The 16,885-nt window shown below is 63.5% G+C and overlaps 2 protein-coding genes across 2 annotated transcripts; both read left to right on the plus strand.

Annotated features, from left to right (window-relative positions):
* The first annotated feature begins 433 nt into the window (after positions 1-433).
* On the plus strand, positions 434-9,269 carry PRX (periaxin). Its single transcript, XM_029064992.2, has 8 exons — positions 434-484; positions 1,143-1,271; positions 1,389-1,514; positions 2,648-2,804; positions 3,077-3,273; positions 4,471-6,877; positions 6,977-8,185; positions 9,166-9,269. Exons 3-8 carry the CDS (start codon positions 1,488-1,490, stop codon positions 9,267-9,269), a joined length of 4,101 nt encoding a protein of 1,366 aa, XP_028920825.1. The 5' UTR covers positions 434-484; positions 1,143-1,271; positions 1,389-1,487.
* A 1,763-nt stretch (positions 9,270-11,032) lies between these two features.
* Positions 11,033-16,726, plus strand: HIPK4 (homeodomain interacting protein kinase 4). Its single transcript, XM_029065245.2, has 4 exons — positions 11,033-11,558; positions 13,989-14,345; positions 15,132-15,920; positions 16,191-16,726. The coding sequence occupies exons 1-4, from the start codon at positions 11,094-11,096 to the stop codon at positions 16,374-16,376; spliced, it is 1,797 nt and encodes a 598-aa protein (XP_028921078.1). The 5' UTR covers positions 11,033-11,093; the 3' UTR covers positions 16,377-16,726.
* The last annotated feature ends 159 nt before the right edge of the window (positions 16,727-16,885 follow it).

Genomic DNA, 16,885 nt, shown 5'->3' on the forward strand with positions numbered 1-16,885 from the left:
TTGGCACATAGTCAGCACTTAACAAGTACCATAATTATGATTAATGATCGTGTCTGCATTCCCAGAGGATTTTCTCTGTCTCTGCCTGCCTATGGGTCTGTCTCTGTCTCTCTGCTTGCCTGTGTGAGTCTCCGTCTCCCTGCGTGTTCTTAGCTCTCTGTATCCGCCTCTCTGCCTGTGAATCTCTGTCTCTCTGCATCCCCTTAAGGTCTCTGTATCTGTTTCTCTGCCTGCTTGTGGGTCTGTCTCTCTGCATGTCTGTGAGTCTCTGCCGTGCTGCATGGCCCAGGATCTCTGTGCCTCTGTATGCCCATAGACCTGTCAGCCCCCCCTGCCCAGACCACCTCCACTTGGAGTCCCAGGCTGAGACCAGCCCTTGCCTACCCCCGACAAGCTCCCTGAGCCTTTCACCTCGTCCTCCACTCTAGGGCCCCAGAAGGAACCTCCAAAGATCATCACGACCAGAGGCCCCAGCAGCTTGGCAGTGAGTACCCCACCCTGTGCCTCCCCTGCCCTCTGCTCCTGGCCTGCCCCATGCCCCAGGGACTCCCAGTCTTGCTCACCCCAGATCTCTGGCCAGCTCTGAAAGCTCCCACTAAGGGCAGAGAAGACCCCTGGGGAAGCAGAGTGGCCTAGTGGATAGAGCAAGCACTAAACTCAGCAAGCACTGCAAGCATTGCCACACGTCTGATGTGTGACCTTAGGCGAGTCACTTTACTTTTCTGTGCCTCAGTAACCTCATGTGCAAAATGGGGATTAAGAATGTAAGCCCTCTGTGGGACGGGGACTGTGTTAAACCCAATTACCTTGTATCTACCCCAGGGCTTAGTACAGTGCCTGGCCACATTATTATTATCAAAATGGTGGTTTTCTCCTTGATTAGCTCTTGGGGGCCTTTCTCCTCCCATTCCATCCCTGCTCAGTTCCCTGCTCCTTTTTGTGTCCCTGCTTACAATGAGAAGTTGGCTGGCACCTGTGGTCCCCGCTGCTTTCCACTGCCCATGGTGCCACTTGCTATCTCTCCTTGCGCTGCCTCCCCCTAAATTTCCTCTATCCCCTGCCCCCCTGCTACCCTCCTCCTCCCTCCAGGGCCTCTCTCCTCTCTTACCCCAGACTCCTAAACCTCTGGTATCTTCAAGCAGGCATCTGGCCAGAGCAGCAAGGAGCAAGCACTGAACAAAGGAGTTGTCTGGCTCCAGGCTCCAGCTGGGGAGAGAGACAGAGAGACACAGGGAAAGACTGAGAGAGAGGGGCCCTGCCCTGCCACAGCGGTGAGGAGCTGAGCCTCTGTGGGTTGGGGCCGGGGGTGCGAGGAGGCTGCTGGACCCCAGGTCCCACCCCATTCCCACCCTCAAATCTGGTCTCAGCCCCTCGTGTCCCCCTCCAAGGTGCAGCGGCGGCTCCTCCATGCTGAGCTGAAGCAGGTTTTGCAGAGGAAGGGTCAGAGGCGGGAGGCGCCAGGGGCCGCGACCCCATTTCCGGGCACCATGGCGGCTCTGAGCCGCAGCACCGAGGTGGGTACCGCCGAAACGGTAATGATACTTTCCAAACCCTATAGTGCAGTGCTCTACGCACAGTAAGCGCTCAGTAAAAACGACTGGCTGACTGACTGACTGACTGACTGAATAATAATAGTGATGGTATTTGTTCACCCCTTACTAGGTGTCAGGCACTGTAATAATAATAACGATAATAATGTTGGTATTTGTTAAGCGCTTACTATGTACAGACCACTGTTCTAAGGACTGGGGTAGATACAGGGTAATCAGGTTGTCCCACAGGAGGCTCACAGTCAATCCCCATTTTACAGATGAGGTAATTGAGGCACAGAGAAGTGAAGTGACTCGCCCACAGTCACACAGCTGACAAGTGGCAGAGCTGGGATTCAAACCCATGACCTCTGACTCCCAAGCCCGGGCTTTTTCCACTGAGCCACGCTGCTTCTCCTACTAAGCGCTGGGGTGGATACAAGTAAATCGAGCTGGGCACAGTCCAGATGGGGAGCTGGGGGGCTGGGCGTCGGGCCCTGGGGAGCAGGGGACTGGTGATGGGGGCAGGGCCGGGGGGGGCTGGGCTCCTGCAGTGTCCCACTTCCATTCATTCATTCATTCATGCGTATTTATTGACTGTGTGCTTAACTGTGTGCAGAGCACTGTACTAGTTGCTTGGGACAGGAAGACAGAACAATAAACAGACACATTCCCTCCCCTTAATGAGCTTACAGTCTAGAGAGGGAGACAGACATTAATCGATATAAACAAATTAAAGATATGGACATAAGGGCTGTGGGGCTGGTGGGGGGAATGAATAACGGGAAAAAGTCAGAGTGATGCAGAAGGGAGAAAAGAAAAAGAGGTCTTAGGGAAGGCCTCTTGGAGGACACGTGCCTTGAATAAGGCTTCGAAGGGGGAGAGAGTAATTGCCTGTCGGCTATGAGGAGGGAGGGCGTTCCAGGCCAGAGGCAGGACGTGGGTGAGAGGTCGGAGGGGAGACGGAGGAGATGGGAGTACAGCGATGGAGGTATACTCCCTCCTCGCACTCCGGCTACTTTTGTTTTCCTTATGGTTCTTGTTAAGTGCTTATTATGTGCCAAGCGCTGTTTTAGGTGCTGGGGTAGATAATAGTTACTTGCTCTTCTAACCCCCAGGAGCTGAAGCGGGCTGAGCTGGTGGAGATCATCGTGGAGACCGAGGCCGAGGCCGGGGTCAGCGGCATCAACGTGGCGGGTGGGGGCAAAGAGGGCATCTTTATCAAGGACCTGCTCAAGGATTCGCCAGCGGCCAAGTCCCTCAGCCTGCAGGAAGGTGGGGGCGGGGGCTCCGGAAGGGGGAGAGGCCAGGGAAGGGTCGGGGCCTGGGAGCGGGGAGGAGTCTGGAGTGGGAGGTTGAAGGGATGAAGGGGAAAGGGGTGGAAGGAGGAAGGGAGGGCCGAGACGGGCCCCCACGGACATGGGTGGGGAAGGAGGAGGGTGGGGCCTGGATCTGAGGACCATGGGGTCCTAGCAGATTGGAGCTGGAAGGGGTGATATCCGGGGTTCGCGGGGAGCTCACGGACCCCCTGCCCACGATGCCCACAGGGGACCAGCTGCTGAGTGCCCGCGTTTTCTTTGAAAACTTCAAGTATGAGGATGCGCTGCGGTTGCTCCAGTGCGCCGAACCCTATAAAGTGTCCTTCTGCCTCAAGAGGACCGTGCCCACCGGGGACCTGGCACTGCGCCCGGGCACCGTGGCCGGCTACGAGGTCAAGGGGCCCCGGGCCAAGGTGGCCAAGCTGGTATGCGTGTTGCCCCGGGCCCCTGTGCCGGCGGCCCCTGGCACCTCGGGCACGGCCCCCGGGTCCTGCCCGGGAATGGGCACGGGGCAGGCTGGGCCCTGACGGCCCGCCCGCCTGCCCATCCGTCGGTCTGTCGGCCTGTCCGTCCTGCCCACCCTCCCCCGCTGCCTCTTCCCGCTCCCCGCCGTCCGCCCGCACCTCGCCCCTCCGCAAGAAATTGGGCTCGGCTAACGAGCGCCCTTTGCCTCTAATCCGCAGGCAGACAATTTCAGGACAAGATCTTCTCTGTAAAGACTTCATTCATTCATTCATTCATTCATTGGTATTTATTGAGCGCGTACTGGGTGCAGAGCACTGTACTAAGCGCTTGGGAAAGTACAGTAAAGTAATAAAGAGAGACAATCCCTGCCCAAAACGAGCTCACAGTCTTGCGGGGAGGAGGGGGAAACGCGGACAGACCTCAGTACAAGTAAACAGACATCAATATAAATAAATAAAATGACAGATATATACAGAAGTGCCGTGGGGCGGGGAATGGGGGAGAAAAGCAAAGGGAGCGAATCGAGGCGACGTGGAAGGGAGTGGGAGATGAGGAAGAGCGGGGCTCAGTCTGGGAAGGCCTCTTGGAGGAGATGGGCCCTCATTGAGAAGCAGCGTGGCTTAGTGGAAAGAGCCCGGGCTTGGGAGTCAGAGGTGGTGGTTTCTAATCCCTGCTCTGCCACTTGTCAGTTGTGTGACCTTGGGCAGGTCATTTAATTCCTCTGCGCCTCAGTGACCTCATCCGTCAAACGGGAATGAAGACTGTGAGCCCCACGTGGGACGACCCGATGACCTTGTATCTCCCCCGGCGCTTAGAACGGTGCTCGGCACACAGTAGGCGCTTAACCGATACCAAGATTATTTCTGTTATAATTCAGGCTTCGAAGCGGGGGAGAGTCACGGTCTGGCGGATTCGAGGAGGGAGAGGCGGGACGCGGGCCAGGCCTCGGGCCGGGCGAGATTAGGGTAGCTTTCCCCACGCTCTCCTTCCCAGCGCCCCCCCGCCCCCCCAGTCCTTCCCTCTCCGCCCCCTCTGCCCCCCACGCAGGACCCCCCGCCCCCTTTCCCCTTCCCACTTCCACGGGCCGCTCCCCGGCCCCGGGGGTCGTCGCCCGCCCGGGTGATGCTCCCGCCTCTGCCTCTCTCCTCTCTCCCCAGAACATCCAGAGCCTGTCTCCGGTCAAGAAGAAGAAGAAGAAGAAGGGGGCGGCGGTGGGCGCCGCCCCGGCCAAGGCCCCGGGGAGCCCCCCGGACCTCCCCCCGGTGGACGTGGAGTTCTCCTTCCCCAAGTTCTCTCGGCTCCGCCGGGCCAAGGCCGAAGCCCCCGCCGGGCCCGCTCCGGCCCCTTCCCTCCGCCGTCGCCTCCGCCTGCCCCGGCTCCGGGTGCGGGAGGCGGCGACCCCCGCTCAGGCCTCCCGCTTCGCCAAGCCCTTCGCTCGGGAGAGGAAGGCCAAGGCCGAGCCCGAGGCCGGTGCCCGCCTGGCACCTCCCCAGGTGGAGCTGGCCGTGCCTCGGCCCCCGGGGGTCCCGGAGGGCGGGCCGGGGCTGCCGGGGGCGCGGCTGGAGGTCGGGGCCCCCCAGGTCGACCTGGCTTTGAGCCTCCCCAAGGGGGCGGGGGGCGAGGTTCCCGGGGCGCCCCCCGAAGCCGCCAAGGGCTTCGCCCTCCGCCTGCCCTCCTTGGGTCCGACGGGCCCGGCGGAGGCGGCCCCCGAGCCCGGGGCGGGGGCACTCTCCGCCCGGGTGCCCCAGGTGGAGCTGCCCTCCCTGCCTTGCCTAGGGGAGGCCCCGCCGGTGGCCGGCGCGGTGGCGGGGCCCCCCGTGGGCCTGGCGGTGCCCGCTCTGGACGTGAGCGCGCCCACCGCCGCGGTGGACCTGGCCCTGCCCGGGGCCAGAGTGGAGGCCCCGGCGGAGGCGCCCGACGTGTCTCTGAGGATGCCCCGGCTCAGTTTCCCCCGCTTCGGGGCCCGGGCGCGGGAGGGCGAGGGGCCCGGGGGCAGCCCCGAGGGCCGGGCCCGGGGCCTCAGGCTGAAGATGCCCAGCTTCGGGCTCTCCCGGCCGGAGCCACGCCCTGCCGCCCCCGAGCCCGGCGCCGAGGGCAAGGCGAAGCTCCCGGCGGTCAAGGTGCCTAGCGTGGGCATCGCGGTGCCCGCTGCCGCGGTCGAGCTGCCCAAGGGGCCGGACGTGCGGCTGCCGGAGGTGCAGCTGCCCAAGATGCCCGACGTGAAGATGCCCGACGTGAAACTGCCCAAGATGCCCGACGTGAAGATGCCGAAGATGGCCGAGGTGCCGGACGTGCGGCTGCCCGAGGTGCAGCTGCCCAAGATGCCCGACGTGAAGCTGCCCGAGGTGCCGGACGTGAAGCTGCCCGAGGTGCAGCTGCCCAAGATGCCCGACGTGAAGCTGCCCGAGGTGCCGGACGTGCGGCTGCCCGAGGTGGAGCTGCCCAAGATGCCCGACGTGAAGCTGCCCGAGGTGCCGGACCTGCGGCTGCCCGAGGTGCAGCTGCCCAAGATGCCCGACGTGAAGCTGCCCGAGGTGCCGGACCTGCGGCTGCCCGAGGTGCAGCTGCCCAAGATGCCCGACGTGAAGATGCCTGACGTGAAGCTGCCCAAGATGCCCGACGTGAAGCTGCCCGAGGTGCCGGACGTGCGGCTGCCCGAGGTGCAGCTGCCCAGGATGCCGGAGGTGAAGCTGCCCGACGTGCACCTGCCCAAGGCCCCGGCGGCGAAGCCGCCCGAGGCGCCCCCGCCCAAGGAGGGGGCCGAGGGGTCGGCCTGGAGCTTCAAGCTGCCCAAGCTCGGGCGGGCGGGGTCGCCCCCGCGAGGGGAGGCCCGAGGGGTCCCGCCCCGCCGGGAGGGCGCGGAAGGGGGTCCCGAGGCGCGGCCCGGCCCGTCCGCCGGCGCCCTGCCCGGCGTGGAGCTGGAGCTGCCCTGCGGCCGCCCGGCGGAAGGGGCGGAGGGCGCGGAGGCCCGGGGCCGGGCGTCGGGGTGGGGCGAGGTCCTGGGCAGAGCCGGGCAGCTGGAGCTGGACGTCCCCACGCCCAAGCTGCAGGCCGAGGCGGGGCTCAAGCTGCCCGTCCTGGAGGTGCCCGCCGTGCCCCTGCCCTCGGTGGAGCTCCCGGCCCCGCCGCCGGCCAAGGCGCCGGCCAAGCAGTCGTCGGTGGAAATCAAACTGAAGTCGCCCAAGTTCTCCCTGGCCAGGCTGGGGCTCTCGGGGGCCAAGGCCGGCAGAGGGGAGGGGGAGGCCGAGGGCCCGGGGTCGGGGCGCGGGGCCAAGCTGAAGATGCCCAGGTTCGGCCTGTCCTTCCCCAAGGCTCGGCCGGCCCCGGAGCCGGGGGAGGCGCCGTCGCCGCCCGCCCTGGAGGTGTCGGCCCCCCGGGGCTCCCTGGACGTCCAGCTGCCCGAGGTCCCGCCGAAGGGGCAGCGGCCGGCCCCGGGGAAGCTCGGGGCCGGGGCCGAGGAGGCGGAGGCCGCCGGGGAGGAGGCCGACGGCCAGGCGCGGGGCCGGGACGGCCGGCTCAAGATGCCCAAGTTTAAGATGCCCTCGTTCGGGGTGGGGCGGGGGAGTCCCGAGGAGAGGCCGGGGGAGGGGGCCGGGGCCCCGCGGCTACCTCGGGTGGAGCTGCCGGGCCTGGGGGCCACGGGGCCGGAGGGCGAGGCGGGAGGGCCCGGAGCCCAGCCCCGGCCGGCCACCGGGCTGCCCGCCCTGGAGATCGCCGTGCCCGGCCTGGAGGGCGCGGGCGGAGGACGCGAGGCGGAGGAGCGGAGGGCCCCGGCCGGGCCCCGGGTGGAGCCGTCCGGGCTGGGGGCGGACACGCCCGGGGCCCGGCCGGCCGGAGCCGCCCTCCGGGTGCGGCTGCCCCAGGTCGACCTCTCGTTGCCCGGGGCCCGGGAGCCGGGGCCCGAGGGGCCGAGGGCGGGCGAGGCGGGCGAGGCGGGCGAGGCGGGCGCCCGGCCGGCCGGCGCGGCCCTGCCCCGCCTGGAGCTGGACGTGGGCCTGGGCCGCGACGGGCAGGCGAGGGGCGCGGGGGTCGGGGGCCCCGGCCGGGCGGGGGGCGACGGGGCCGAGGCCCAGGAGGGCGCCGCCCAGGGCGGGTTCCGCCTGAAGATGCCCGCCTTCGGGACCGGCGGCCGGGCCGAGGGCACGGACGCCCAGCCCCCGTGCCCGGCGGAGCCCGGCTTCCACCTGGCCGTCCCGGCCGTGGGCTTCTCGGTGGGCGCGTCCGCGGGCGAGGAGGACGCGCGGCCCTTCTGGATGCCGGAGGTGGAGCTCTGCCCCCCGACCTTGGGCAGCCACGCCGAGTACCGGCCGGCGGGCGAGGCGGCCCGGCGGGCCCGCGTCAGGCTGCCCCGCTTCGGCCTCTCCCTGGGCGAGGGGGGCGAGGGGGGCGAGGGCGGCGAGGGCGGCGAGGGCGGCGAGGCGGGCAGGGCCGGGGGGTCGGAGGGCGAGGGCCGGGGTCGCGCCCGGAGCCCCAAGCTGCGCCTCCCCCAGCTGAGCTGGGCCCAGGGCCAGGCCGGCGTCGACGGGACGGGCCCGGCGGGCGAGGAGGAGGCGGGCGAGGGCCCGGGGGGCCGGCGGGGCCGGGTGCGCCTCCCCCGGGTGGCCCTCTCGGCTCCCCCCCGCGGCCCGGCCCAGGCGGAGGGCGAGGGGGCCGGGGCCCCGACGGGCCCCCGGGCGCCCCGCTTCCGCTCGCCCTTCTCCGGCCGCCGGCGCCAGGGCCGGGCCGAGGACGGGGAGGGGGACGGGGGCTCCCCCAGATTCCGCTTCCCCAAGGTGGCCCTCGGCCCCAGAGGTCGGGACGGGGAAGGGGCGGCGGGCGTCAAGGGGCGGCTGCCCCAGGTGGGCTTCTCGGAGGTGGCGGCGGGGGAGCCGGGCCCGGGGGGTGCCCCGAGGGCGGAGGGAGGGGGGCAGGAGGCCGGGCTCTGAGGCCTGGGCCCGCCGGGCGACCCCCCTGCACCGCCGCCCTCCCCGCCCGAGCTACTAACCACCCGGCCGGGGGGCGCCGACGCTCCGCGCCCGCCCCCTGCCCCCCTCGCCGGCCCTAGGTCGGACTGTCATTTTTCGAGCCGAACCCTGTGAATAAAATAATCCGCACACGCCCGTCCGGGCCCTCCGGAGCCGGCTCTCTCCCTTCTCCCTCGCGGGCACCGCGGCCGACCCGGGAGACGGGGCTCGCCGCTTGCCGGCCTGGGCCGCCGCAGCCGGGGAGGGGGGAGGAGGGGGTCCCGACCCTTGGCCGGCATCTGTCTGAGCTTCTCCGGGGGCCCGGGGTTGTGGGGGGCGGTGTGTGTGGGGGGGGTGGGTGAGCCCGTCCTCGTCCCCCAGGAGTCGGCGGCCCAAGGGACGGTGGCGGGGAGAGGCGGGGGTGACGCCCAGGGGCCCGGGCTCCTCTCAGAGGCCTGCCGCTTCTCCCCCACCCCCTCGGCTGGCCGCCACTTCTTCCCCCACCCCTTCTCCCCCAACCCCGACACGCACCCCTTACTCCCCTCCACCTCTTTCTGCCCCACTTTATTGCCCGTAACGGGCCCCGAAGTCCAACCCGCCCCGTCGCCCGTGATGGCCGTGCCTGGGTTGGGGGCGAGGCAGCCAGGCCAGAACCGGGGGCGTCCAGAAGGAACAGGAGGGGGATCCCTAAGGTGAGCCCCTCGACACGGGAAGCCCGTGGGTGGGGGTGGGGGTGGGGGTGGGTGTGTGTGTGTGTGTGTGTGTGTGTGTGTGAAGGGGATGAACAGTCTCGATCCGCCCCCGCCCGGCCCGGTGGGTTCGGAGCAGGTGTGCGTGTGTTTGTGTGGTGTTGGGGGTGGGCATGACGGCCCCGGGGACCCCAAGGGGACCCCCCAGCTTCCCATCCAGATGGTCAGAAAGACCCGAGGAGGGGTCCAGGGTCCCTCTCGCCCCCATCACGCGGTGTTGTCTACACCCGCTGCTCTCACGTCCTCGCCCACCTCTCTTCTTGACCCACTGAAGTCAGGTTTTCAGCCCTTTTTCCCCATCCAGTCCACCCAGGGGGCCATCGACCGGCTCTTCCTAATCCACCAGCCCTCAGCCCTTCCCTCCTTCGGAGCCTTCCTAAAATCCCACTTCCCGCCTTCTCTACCCGCGAAGCGACGAGGCCTTGTGAAAAGAGCACGGGGCCTGGGAGTCAGGGGACCTGGGTTTTAATCTTGGCTCTTCTACCTACCTGCTGTGTGACCTTGGGAAAGTCACCTAACTCCTCCGTGCCTCAGCTTTCTCATCTGTAAAATGGGAAATTGCGTATTTGTTCTCCCTCCTCCTTAGACTGTCAGGCCCCTTGTGAGACAGAGATTACGTCTGTTCTGATTGTATTGTATTTACCCTAGTGTTTGACACATAGCGAAGGTTTAACAAATAGCACCATTATCATTAACTCCATATTCAATTATTTATTAAAAATTCCACTATTTGTGAATATTTTCATGTCTGTCTACCCTCACGGGAGTGGAAGTGCCTTAGCGGCAGGGAACGTGTCCCGCCCTAAACTTTTCCTCTCCCTATTGCTCAGTACCGTGCTGTGCAATCCATCAGTCAGTCGACGGTATTTACTGAGCCACTGGGTGCAGAACATCGCGCAGAGAGCTGTGAGGGGGCAACAGAATTAGTAAACATGATCTCTGCCTACCAGGAGCTTTCAGTCAATCAATCAATCAATGATATTAATTAAGCGCTTACGGTATGCCCAGCACTATGCTAAATGCTTGGGAAAGTGCAGTACAGTGGAGTTGGGAGATACGATCCCTTGTCCACAAGGAACTTACTCTCTAGAGAGGAAAGTGGATGCTAAAATAGAAATCAGTTACTGTACCCAGAAGGAGCACAGCATTATTCACTGTTATTATTGGTATTATTATTATTATTATTGTATTTGCTAAACACCCACCGGGTGTCAACCGCTGTTCTAAGCACTGGGGTAGATACAGGTTAATCACGTTGGACACAGTCCTTGTCCCACATGAGGCTCACTGTCTAAGCAGGAGGGAGAAGAGGGATCGAATCCCCATTTTACCGAGCGACCTAGTGGATAGAGCCCGGGCCTGAGAGTCAGAAGGACCCGGGTTCTAACCCTCGCTCAGCCCCTTGTCTGCTGTGTGACCTTGGGCAAGTCCCTTAACTTCTTTATGCCTCGGTTACCTCGTCTGTCAAATGGAGATTAAGACTGCCATCTGCCCGAGGGACACGGACTGTGTTCAACCTGATTTGCTTGCATCTACCCCAGCGCTTCGTACAGTGCGTAGTAAACGTATAACAAATACCATCAAAAAGAGAAAAATGAGGAAAACGAAGCATGGAGAAGTGAAGCTACTCGCCCGAGCTCACCCTGCAGACAACCGGAGGAACAGGGATTAGAACTCGGGTCCTCCCAGGCCCTGGCTCTTTCCACTGGGCCGTGCTAAATGCTACATCCCGCCAGGTATTCATCCTTTTCATTGTATTTATCGAGTGCTTACTGTGTGCAAGGCATTGTACTAAGTGCTTGGGAGAGTACGATACTACAATGTAACACGACAGATTCCCTGCCCACAGGGAGTTTAGAGTCTAGAGGGGGGAAACAGACAGTAATAGAAATAAATAAATGACAGATAGGGACAGGTACATATGACCAGAACCCCGGCCCCTGTTAGCAGGTGGGCCGCCCCCCCCCCCCCCAGAACCTCCCCTTAGAAGCGGCCCACCCGGTCTCCGACAACAGAACCCGTCGCGCGTGGCAACATTGGAATCGGGCTGGGGGCGGGGCAGGAGGGGAGGCCAGCGGCGGTCCGGCCATGGCCTCCATCCAGTCGGAGACGGACTGCTACGACATCATCGAGGTGCTGGGCAAGGGCACCTTCGGGGAGGTGGCCAAGGGCTGGCGCCGCAGCACGGGCCAGATGGTGGCCATCAAGGTGCTGCGCAACGACGCCCACCAGAGCCGCATCATCAAGAACGAGCTGCGGCTGCTGCGCTGCATGCGCGAGCTGGACCCCGACGAGGCCCACGTCATCCGCTTCCTCGACTTCTTCCACGACGCCCTCAAGTTCTACCTGGTCTTCGAGCTGCTGGAGCAGAACCTGTTCGAGTACCAGAAGGAGAACAACTTCGCCCCGCTGGCCGTCCGCCACATCCGCACCGTGACGCTGCAGGTGTTGCGGGCGCTGGCCCGGCTCAAGGAGCTGGCCATCATCCACGCCGACCTCAAGCCCGAGAACATCATGCTGGTGGACCAGGCCCGCTGCCCCTTCCGCGTCAAGGTGAGCTGCGGGCGCCTCCCCCAGCCCTTCAGCCTCTCCGCTCACGCCCTCCGGACCTCCCCGGTCCCATCGCTGGGGTCTCCTTGCTCCCATCCCTCGGGCCTCCGGCTTCCATCCCTCGTCCTCCCCGTTCCCATCCCTCAACCTCCCTTCTCCCATCCTCCGGGCCTCCCCGGTCCCATCGCTTGGGTCCCACCCCCCCACCCCTCAGGTCTCTCCTCTCCACCCACTTATCATTCACTCATTCGATCGTATTTAAGCAGCTTGGCTTAGTGGCTAGAGCCTGGGCCTAGGAGTCAGGAGGACCTGGGATCTAATCCCGGGCTCTGCCACCTGTCCGCTGGGTGACCCTGGGCAAGTCACTTCACTTCTCTGGGCCTCAGTTACCTCTTCTGTAAAATGGGGATGAAGAGTGGGAGCCCCATGTGGGACAGGGACTGTGTCCAACCTGATTAACTTGTAACTACCCCACCACTTAAAACAGTGCGGGGCCCATAGTAAGTGCTTACCAAGTACTACTATTATTATTACTGAGCACATATCGTGTGTGAAGCACTGTATTAAGCGCTTGGGAGAGTACAACAATAAATGGACACATACCCTGCCCACATTGAGCTTCTTTTCCCCTCTTCTCTCCCTAACCTCCCTTCTTCCATCCCCTGGGCCTCCCTGATCCCATCACTTGGGTCTCTCTGCTCCCCCCCTCTCACCCCTCATGTTTCTCCACTCCCACCCCTCAGGTCTCTCCACTCCCATCACTTCCCCCCCATTCCCATCCCTCGACCTTCTCCCCTTCTCTGGGTCTTCCCAGTCCCATCACTTGGGTCTCCCTGCTCCCACCCCGTAGCTCTCCTCGCTCTCATTCATTCATTCAATCGTATTTATTGAGCCCTTACTGTGTACAGAGCACTCTACTGAGCACTGGGAAGAGTACACTATGATCAAAAACAGACATATTCCCTGTCCACGTGAGTTTATAATCTCCCACTCCCATCTCTCAACTTCCTTCTTCCATCCGCTGGGACTTCTCAGCTCCCATCCCTTCCGTCTCCTTACTCCCACTCCTCAGGTCTCCCCGTTCCCACCCCTTGGATTTCTCCACTCCTATCCCTTGTTCCCCCCACTCCCTTCCCTCAGCCTCCCTTCTCCCACACCCTGGGCCTTCCCCCCCTCACTCCTCAGGTCTCTCCACTCCCATACCTTGGCTCCCCCTCTTCCATCTCTCATTCTCCCCACTTCCATCCCTTGGGCCTCCCCAATCCCACCCCTGGCATCCCCACTCCCATCCCCCCAGTCTCTTCCCCATATTCCTTGAGCCTCCCCTCCCATCCCCCCAGACATTCTGTGTCTCATCTCCTGGGTCTCCCCCAACCCTACATGCCCAGATCCCCTCTCCACATTCCCTGGGCCTCCCGCCCCACCCCAGGACTCCCACCTTCCATCTCCCAGCTGCTCCATCATTCTCCTCATCATCATTAATGGTTTTTATTGAGCGAAGCACTAAGGGCAGAGCGCTGTTGTAAGTGCTTGGAAGAGTATGGCAGAGTTGGTAGGCCTGTTCCCTGCCCAAGCTGAGCTTACGTTCTCCATGCCCTACCCTCCAGCCGTCTTTCCATTCCCATCCCCCAGTCCTCCCCCCGCCGACCCCATTCCACAGGCCTCCCTTCACTGTGGCCTGGGGGATAGAGCCTAGGGGATAGATAGGGTAGGGAAGCAGCATGGCTCAGTGGAAAGAGCCTGGGCTTCGGAGTCAGAGGTCATGAGTTCGACTCCCGGCTCTGCCACTTGTCAGCTGTGTGACTGTGGGCGAGTCACTTCTCTGTGCCTCAGTTATCTCATCTGTAAAATGGGGATTAACTGTGAGCCCCACGTGGGACAACCTGATGACCCTGTATCTCCCCCAGCGCTTAGAACAGTGCTCGGCACATAGTAAGCGCTTAACAAATACCAACATTATTATTATTATTATTAGCACAGGCCTGGGAGTCAGAAGGTCATGGGTTCCAAGCTTGGCTCTGCCATATGTCTGCTGTGTGACCGTGGGCAAGTGACTTCACTTCTCTGGGCCTCACTTTGCTCATCTGGAAAATGGGGGTTAAAACTGTGAGCCCTAGGTGGGACAGGGACTGTGTCCAACCTGACTACCTTGTATCCACCCCAGTGCTGAGAACAGTGCTTGGCACATAGTAAGCACTTAACGAGTACCATAATAATAATAATAATTATTATTATTGTCTGTGCCTCAGTTACCTTCTGTAAAATGGGGGTCAAGACTGTGTGCTTCTTGTGGGACATTGTCTGCATCCAAGCTGATTAGCTCGTATCTGTCCCAACACTTAGCCTGGCACGTTATAAGCGCTTAGCAACTACTTTGAAAAGAAAAATAAGGCTGCATCCACATGCTCCTCTCCTCCCCCGCCCTCCCGCCAGGTGATTGACTTTGGCTCGGCCAGCATCTTCAGCGAGGTGCGCTACGTGAAGGAGCCGTACATCCAGTCGCGCTTCTACCGGGCCCCCGAGATTCTACTGGGACTGCCCTTCTGCGAGAAGGTGGACATGTGGTCCCTGGGCTGCGTCATGGCCGAGCTGCACCTTGGCTGGCCCCTCTACCCGGGCAACAGCGAGTTCGACCAGGTGCGTTACATCTGCGAGACCCAGGGCCCGCCCAAGCCCCACGTCCTGCAGGCCGCCCGCAAGGCTCACCACTTCTTCAAGCGCAACCTCCACCCTGAAGCCGCCAGTCCCTGGCAGCTCAAGTCCTCCGCCGACTACCTGGCCGAGACCAAGGTAGGGAGCCCGGGGGGAAAAGGGGGGGGCTCGTGCGGCCGGCCCTCTGCCTCGGGGTTGCGCGACTGTGATGGGAGGGTGAGGAGGGGAGGGTCTGAGGAAGGGAGTGTGGGGTTGGGAGGTAGATTTTAATCTGAGAGGCCTCCCGTGGGTCGGTTATAAGACGTAGCTGTCCTCGCTCGCGCTACCCTCCTCGTTGGGCTGTAGTTTAATCCTCATCCCTCCTGCTCTACATCTGGTAGGGGGAAGGTGGAAAAGTGGGGAAGCGGGTGGCGGGGTCCCCATTTGTAGGTCCTTCCTTCAACCGGGCTACCCCTTCCTCATTTCCCCCAGCTCTGACCACCACCCTCCGACTCCGCTCCACCTTGAGGAAGTGGCAAATAGAATGGAAGGAGGGTGGGAAGGAGAGTGGTTAATTATTATAGTGTACTCTCCCAAGCGATTAGTACTGGGCTTTGCACACAACAAACTCTCAATCCCTGTTTACTTGTTTTGATGTGAATATACCTATAATTCTATTTATTTATATGCCTGTTTACTTGTTTTGATATCTGTCCGCCCCCTTCTAGACCAACACCCGTTGTGGGCCTGCTGTGGGCAGGGACTGTCTCTTTAGTGCTGAATTGTACTTTTCAAGCGCTTCGTACGGTGTTGTGCGCACAGTAAGCGCTCAATAAATATGATTGAATGAATGAATGAATGAATACGACCGAATGAATGAAAGGGGCTGTCGATGCCCGGATGAGGCAGGACCGTCCTGACCTCCGACCCCCTCGGCCCCTCCAGGTGCGCCCCTTGGAGCGTCGTAAGTACGTGCTGAAGTCGCTGGACCAGATGGAGACAGTGAACGGGGGTCCCAGCAAGCTGGCCTTCCCGGACCGCGAGGCGCTGGCCGAGGCGGCGGACCTGAAGTCCATGGTGGAGCTGGTCAAGCGCATGCTGACCTGGGAATCCCACGAGCGCATCAGCCCCAGCGCCGCCCTGCGCCACCCATTCGTGGGCCTGCAGCAGCTGCGCAGCGCCCACGAGGGCACACGCTACTACCAGCTCTCGCTGCACAGCTGCCGGGCCTCGCTGTACCTCGAGGGCCGAGCCCCCCAGCCCGGACCCCCCGGCCACCCCCCGGGCCGAGATGGGGCCTGTTTCTGGGAGGAGCGGGGCCCCGGGGTGCAGCGCACCATCGACCAGCTTGATGACCTGAGCCTGCAGGAGCAGGGGCGACTGTGGGGGGACGGCTACGGGCCCCCGGAGCCCCCGGCAGAGAGGCCGGCCGCCAAGGTGGGTGGGCGGCGCTGCCACGAGCCCCCCGAGCCTATCCTGGCCTTCTACGGGACCAGGTTGGGTCGTCACAAGCCCCGCAAGTACTCGGCCGGCTCCAAGTCGGACCCCAACTTCGGGAACCTGATCCTGCTGGGGCAGCCGTCGCCAAAGGAGGGCGAGTCCGGAGAGCACTGGCAGGGGGTGGCGCCGCCTCAAGGAAGGGCCACCCCATCCCGCGGCCCCGCGCAGCGGGAGGGGGGCGGCTCCCTCGGAGACCCCGGCCCGCTGGAGCTGGAGCTGGAGCTGGAGGCCGAGGTAACCGGGGGGCCGGGGAGGGAGAGAGGGGCTCCCGGCCCGGGCGAAGCCACGTGCCCAGGTGGGAGCTTCCCGGGACCGGTCCATCTCCCAGGCTGAGTAGCCACAGGCCGATCGTAGGGGAGGGACGCGGGGATGCGCCGTCACTGACCTCCAAATCGGGAACGAGGGACTGGGGAGGTATTACCGTTTGCCCGGGTTCCCCAGGGGAGGGGGTCCTGCCCCGGGCCCACCCCCCTCTCCAGCCTTGTCTCCTTTCTCCCCCCGCAGAGACCCGGCCCCGAGCACTACGACTCCGGCTCCTGCCCCGTGGCCCTCCGCGTGGGCAAGTGGGTGGGCGAGTCCGACAAGAGCCTGGAGCGGGAGCGGGGTCGCTCCCACCACCACCACCAACACCACCAACACCGTCCAGCCCGGGGCCCCAGCTTCCTCCAGCGTATCTCCGGGCGCCCCTGAGTGAGCCTCCTCCCCATCCCGCTCCCCTCATCAGCTTTCTTCGGCCACAGATCGTTTCGTAGAAATCCACAGATTACAAAGTGAACCTAAAAATCCTTAACTGAACCCCCGAATCTGCCTCTCTCTAGCCCCGACCCTCCCCAGCCCCTGGAAGTGAGATGCAGAGGGGAGGAGGCTGAGTCCATCCACTGTCGCCCGGGGGCGGTGCCCGGGGAGGGGTCTGCTCACCCGACTGCCCGGCCCCTCTAGGCCGTAAGGGCAGTCTGGGATGGCGTTAGCCTTATGTACCCAGTGTTTTGCCCTCTCCCGAGGTGGCTCTATCGGTTGCAATAAAGGATTGTTTTGCTGTCCGGCTCTGTGTGGGTACCTTGGGTGGGGGGCTTGGCGGGGGGCCGGGGGGGGGGGGCCCGTGTGCAACAGGGACTGTGTCCAATCAGATTGGCTTGTAGCCTCCCTAGTGCCTAGAACAGTGCTCGACGCATAGGAAGCGCTTAACAAATACCATCACC

Source organism: Ornithorhynchus anatinus, chromosome 5 (genome assembly GCF_004115215.2).
Source record: "Ornithorhynchus anatinus isolate Pmale09 chromosome 5, mOrnAna1.pri.v4, whole genome shotgun sequence".
Taxonomy (NCBI): domain Eukaryota; kingdom Metazoa; phylum Chordata; class Mammalia; order Monotremata; family Ornithorhynchidae; genus Ornithorhynchus; species Ornithorhynchus anatinus.